Here is a 6,102-nt window from a genome sequence, read left to right as displayed (position 1 = left end):
TGCTGTGCCTGATGACGATGAAGAATTATGGCGGAGCCCTTTGTAATGGGTTGGAAGCATTCAACAACCTTCTCGTTGCGCAATTCGCATTGGGTGACGCCTGATTACACAATTCGCGTTGTGCGACGCTCGGTGTTTATTTAACTCTTCTACGACGCTATATTGCATATGTTAGTGTGGTTTCCCCGACATGAAGCCTGCATAGGACCTTTTCGCAAAGCAGTTTCAAGCACCGGCATGGCTCAGAGGTTGAATACTGGGCTCCCACGCAGAGGGCCCAGGTTCGAACCTCGTTTCATCCTGGAACTTTTTTCTTATTTCGTTCTTTTTTCTTATTTCGAGCGATAGTGGTTACGGACACCGGCGGCGGCGGCGGCGGCGGCGGACAACTACGGCGCCAAAAACGGCGGTGAAATGATCTCATAACAGCTTTCGTGTAAAAGAAATTTAATTCTAGCAAGTTTCCGGCGTTGAGCCAGCGTGGGCAATTCAAGCAATCGAAGCATTTCAGAAACGGAGTCATTTCGAGAATACCGGGATAAAATTAGCCTAGCGGCTTTTCTCTGTATTTTTTCAATGCGATTTGTCAACCCCGATTGGAACGGATTCCATACTGCACTGGCGTACTCTAGCGTTGGTCTTACGTAGGTCAAATATGCGAGCAGCTTAACGGATGGTGTTGCTAGCTTTAGTTTGCGGCGAAGGAACCACAAATTTTTGTCTGCAGCTGTACAAATCTGGTTTACGTGTGGTTTCCAACTTAAGTCATTTGAAATTTTTAGGCCTAAGTATTTTACCGTGTCCGCTTCGGTGAGAGTGGTGGAATTCATTTCGTAATTACCTTTAATAACGTGCTTTTTTCGCTTGGTAAGCCTGAGCATGACTGATTTAGATTCATTGATTTTCATTTCCCATTTAGCGGCCCAACCTTCTACTGCTATAAAAGCTCGCTTGAGTGACGCCTGATCATTATGATTATTAATTTCTCTATATATTAGGCAATCATCTGCGAATAACCTAACAGTTATGTCGTCGCCTATGTCATGAGCAATATCGTTTATATAAACCAAGAAAAGAAGGGGTCCTAAGACGGATCCCTGTGGTACGCCTGAGGTTACTTTTAACACATTGGATTTGCTACCATTTATTTCGACGTATTGTGTACGACCTGTGAGGTATGAGCGGATCCATGCAACAACTTCATAACTTATATTCATTTCTATTAGATTATTTATTAATTTCATATGCACGACCCGGTCAAAGGCCTTGGAGAAATCTAAACATATAGCGTCTATCTGTTTTCTGTTATTCAGTGCAGTTGAAAAGTCATTAATTGTTTCTACCAGTTGTGTAACGGTGGATAGGTTTCGTCGAAAACCGTGTGATTAGAAAAAACCTTCTTGTCTTCAAGGTAACTATAGATTGACTTTGATATTATATGCTCAAGAAGCTTGCAGCACACACGTCAATGCAATAGGCCGATAGTTTCCAATGTTTTGCTTTTCACCAGATTTGTGTACCGGGACAACTTTTGCAACTAGCCAATCATCTGGAATCTTTTTGTGCTAGCGATGCCTTAAATATTATCTAGAGATATCGGGCTACCCACTCCGCATACCTACGTAAAAACGCATTTGGTATACCGTCGGGTCCGATAGCTTTCTTGTCTTTAATATTAGGACAAAGTGCTACAATGCCTTCAGATGATACCTCTATATCAGGCATCTGCAAAGTGTACGCGGATTCTAGCGCGAAGGATGAAAAACCATCTGCAGAACTATCAGTAAAGACGGACTGAAAAAAAATCATTAACGCTAGTTGCAATGCGAGAGTAGTCCAACACAAGTTCATCATTGATGACAATGTCCCTGGGGCCTTCATTGTCCAGTGACAAATGGCGCCAAAAACGGTGCGGATCATTCTTCATAAAATTAGGCAATGTCACATCATAAAAAGTTCTTTTAGCAGCAGTCATCTTCGTGCGCAATGCAATGCAAGAGTCCCCCCCCTCCCGAAAAAAGATCCTGGCTTCGGGCCTGGTGTACATTTAGTTGAACATTACATTAGCAGTTGATTCGCCGTGGCAGCCTGGCACGTAATGTTTTCTGCTGCTAAGCTAGAGAATGCGAGATCGATTCCCTGCTACAGCATCCATTTTTCGATCGGGGAAAACACCCCTGCGTTCTTTTTTAGTCGCCCGTTAAAGAATCCCAGGTAGTCAAAATTAATCCAGAGACTCCCACTACAACATGCCCCATAATCATAAGTGCCTCATAAACCTCGCCGTTATTATTACTCTTCTTATGCGTGCAATTTTTTCCTGTCGATCAAGTAACATACTCTAATGTTTACAGGACTCATGGAGGTGCTCACTCCGGATGAAATTTAAAAACCAACGGCGGACGCTATGCAACGACACTCGCGTTGCTGAGAATCGCAGAAAGTTTGCTACATCTCGCAAACCAGATGACCACTCTGCAGCGGATGAATTGAAGCGGCACAAGAAGCGCAAGATGGTGAGTGAAATTGAAATAAGGAACACAGTGGTCGGCTTGCAGAATCGTTATGTTTCCAATTATGTGCATATCCTGTAGCCGCTCGAACAAAATTAATATTTTTTTCACATTAACAGGAGGAAATTTGGGAAATTTAAACTCAGGAGCAAGTTCAGTTTCACACGTTAGCTGTTCCTTTATTTTCGAAATGAAGGTATATTATTACAGCGCATATTTCATGGGGCGGGTCACCAAACATCGTTCTTCAAAGAATGAAGTTAATGTGCGTTTCCTGTCTCACAATTTGTCTCGCTTCCCACAGGACATTGACATCAGCGGTCTAGATGGGGAGGACGAGAATAGCCTCGCAAAACACGAGGAATGGCTGCGGGCTGAGGCATTCAATGCTGCACCAGATGAGAAAATGATTCACCACAGAATGAACTTGACCGCCAAAAGAAGGCTCCTTGAGGTGGCAGACATGAGCATTGGGAGCGCTACACGCAAATATCCACATCTGATGGACTTTAAACGAGTAAGCCGGGCTTCATTGTTATTTTTATAGGATAGACAGTGTTGAAGGGAAGCACTTCTCTGCTTCATCTTTTTCTAGCAAAATGACTGACATTCTTGTGCACTTACTTGTAGCCTTGCTTGGTACTTACGTATAGTGCATGCCGCATTCCTTTATTACTCCCTTAACCCATAGTGCTATCTAATGAAGGGGGCAAGCACTATTTCTAGTCCTAGCCAACTCCTGGTAATATTGATTTGTTTACACCTCTCATAAAGGGGTCATGTCACGCCAGATGCCTTATCCATTTTCGCGGCCATCTCAACTGTACCCACAAAGATCATGCTTCATTACTGAATTGGAAACAATATATTTTTAGAATATTTTGTACAGGAAAAAATGTTTCGTCATTGGAAGCCTTGATTGTCGTGTTAGTAATGGCCTTAGAACATCTCTTCGGAAAGTGTCGCATCATTGCAAATTTTGTTTCTATATCAAGCAAGGACGACGTTCAGCACTTTACTAAAATCACTAAAATTATGGGAACGTTCATGCACACAAGCTTCGGTAAATTTTTAAATAATATGCTATGCAGGCATTCTTACTCCTGTAATGTTTCTCTATGTAGGAATATCAAGGTAACGCGTTACCTTAAGAAAAATGTATTTTGTGTAAAATATATTTACAGCTATTGAATTTTTATGTCTTTCGAACCAGATTAGAAATTTAAGAACACGTTCATTTGCATTAACACTAAAACGTAATTCGCACCATGTGGTGCCGCAACCGAAAATCACATTTATTCCTCAATTCAAAACAAGTTCACTGACTGCCTTGTCATCGTCAAGCCAGCAACTGGTTACCTGGATGAAGTGTACCTTCTGTGAAACGTTTGCACCAGCGCCATTGTCTGTTCAATGGTTTCCCGTCACTTAAGGTGTCTATGCCAAAAATCATCGTTGTTCCAGTCTTGCGTTGTTACATGCACTCGATGCTTCGCTCTATGGTCATTGTTAGTGCCGTTGCTTATGTTACCAAAGATGTGAAGGCGATAAAATAGGTGTAAATCTGACCACAACAGTGGGACGTGCCACATTACTGAGATGTGTCTTGTGGGGGGTTACGGCGCAATTCAGATTGTGTGCTTGCACAAAAATGCTGATGTACCATTTCTTTGGTTTTGTACAGTTTGCTTCAGACTTCCAAAGATTGACCGGAGTAAATGGAAAAGTAAAATCAAGCTTGGAATCGATATGCTTGTTTCTTTGGCACGCAAACGTGTAGTGGGTCAGGAGGACGTCTGTAAAGAAATTCAGACTGCAACACGGCAGGAACAGGAAGGTCACGCACTTCGAACCAGACGTAAGTTTTCAAAAACTTCCAAAAAGTGGACGGTCTGTGATATCTGTGATTAAATTACAATGGATTAAAGTGATTAAATTATGGGTGAGAAATTCGTGCGCCACATTAAGTGCATAAAATGCATGTTTACAGTGCGGCGTTTAGAAAGCAGGCAAGTATGAAGCACAACGTCAAATGCGGAATAGTTTGCCACGGAGCTTCTTGTGAGAGTAGAACGAACAAGGAAATTGTCCATTTCTTGCTACCTCTAAGGAGGGAGTCAGAATTCCTGAATTCCTGAATTGTCAGAATTCCTTGAATTGTTAGACGCGTGGTTAAAGTCATTAAAAATATTTGATTTTTGCAGATCTCTTTGCTGTTGCTGTGCTCAAGATTATTTCATCTGATGTCAAGGAAAAAACAGCAATGTCTTCGCTGTTTGTACATGAAGATGTAAGTTTCTGGCGCGTTTTGGCGAATCCTATGCGTCCCACACTTTGTTGTAGTTTTTCAATTTTTCTTCACACGGGCTCATTACTTTCTGAAGAATTTATATGTTTTTAGTCGCGTTTAGGCTTTCCTAAGCACCTGAATTTCTTCAGCTGTAGTCTTGCACTTCACCACAATTCGAGAAGCAGATATAGGCTGGAAAACTACCTTACTTTTGTTATACGGAAATTATTGGATAAGTATGGGTTGTGTGCCTTGAGTTCCGTCTAATGTCAATTACATGACACTATATATAGGATAGGCACAGCAAACACTTCATGTGATTCTGCCAGAACAACACGACCATCATTTCATGACAAATTATTTTTGCTGTCATCACAGGACGAGAGGATGCCGCTGACGCCATGCGTGGTCTACTGCGGCCCCAGCTTGGAGCAAGCAGAGTTCCTACACCTGCACGTCGACAACCGAAACATCTTCCGCGTCAGTAATGCCGAAGAAGGAGTGATAGCACTGATGAGTGCATTTTTTATTTTTAACATTGTGTACGGGCGCAAGCCGTTCAATACTACCACCTTGCTAGAGCGGCTATTTCTTGGCATGAGCAACACTTCACCGAGACCTGTTGCTACGAAATTCGCGAACAAAATTGTTCAGGCAATTCGACGCTGAAAATTTCAGCGTCGCATTGCCTGAACAACTTTCTTCAGTTGGGTTGTGCTAGGTGATACATTAATGTCATTTGTAGAATGTTGTTTTGCATATGCATTAATGTCATTTGTAGAATGTTGTTTTGTGTATAATTACCTCTAATTAAGTATTACCTCCTCCTTTTGATTTTTGTGTGTCCTAACTCAGTTTCGTGTTCATTTTAGCTTGTTCTGTTTCTGGCCTCTTTATTCCATACTATTATGTAACGATGGATCAAGGTGCCAGGTGCGCACTCTGACCATGGTATACAGGTTGTCTCACATAACATGAGAAAAGATTGAAAATGAAAGGCACTTCAGAGGCAAATTGACCCAAACGTAAACTATTCACACGAGCCGATAGATACTCAGAATATTTTTTATTTTGCCTAAACTAATGAATTATGTTTAATTCACTAACTTTATTTTTGGCTGAAAACCTAAAATATGAACACTGAGCTGTAGAACACTTTCAGAAATCACCGTATGAATTGTTTCCTGTACGATATCTCCAGCCCTGTTATTTTTTCCGTCTTCTAAAGAAAACCTAAAGCACTGCGCTACCGGTCGGTCACGTAGCTTCTTTTCGAATTTTGCGGGCTTTCTTTACAAC

At 41.7% G+C, this 6,102-nt stretch overlaps 1 protein-coding gene across 1 annotated transcript; it reads left to right on the top strand.

Annotated features, from left to right (window-relative positions):
* Positions 1-2,354: 2,354 nt before the first annotated feature.
* Positions 2,355-5,472, top strand: LOC125756496 (uncharacterized; the record flags this gene model as incomplete). Its single annotated transcript, XM_049411342.1, has 5 exons — positions 2,355-2,516; positions 2,818-3,030; positions 4,198-4,264; positions 4,718-4,803; positions 5,182-5,472. Coding segments are annotated over 5 exons (819 nt in total), but the record flags the coding sequence as incomplete, so codon positions are not given.
* Positions 5,473-6,102: the final 630 nt, after the last annotated feature.

The sequence above is a fragment of the Rhipicephalus sanguineus genome, unplaced genomic scaffold, assembly GCF_013339695.2.
Source record: "Rhipicephalus sanguineus isolate Rsan-2018 unplaced genomic scaffold, BIME_Rsan_1.4 Seq1062, whole genome shotgun sequence".
NCBI classification, from domain to species: Eukaryota; Metazoa; Arthropoda; class Arachnida; order Ixodida; family Ixodidae; genus Rhipicephalus; species Rhipicephalus sanguineus.
Note: the sequence above shows the minus strand (reverse complement) of the source record. Positions and strands in the feature narration are given on the sequence as shown.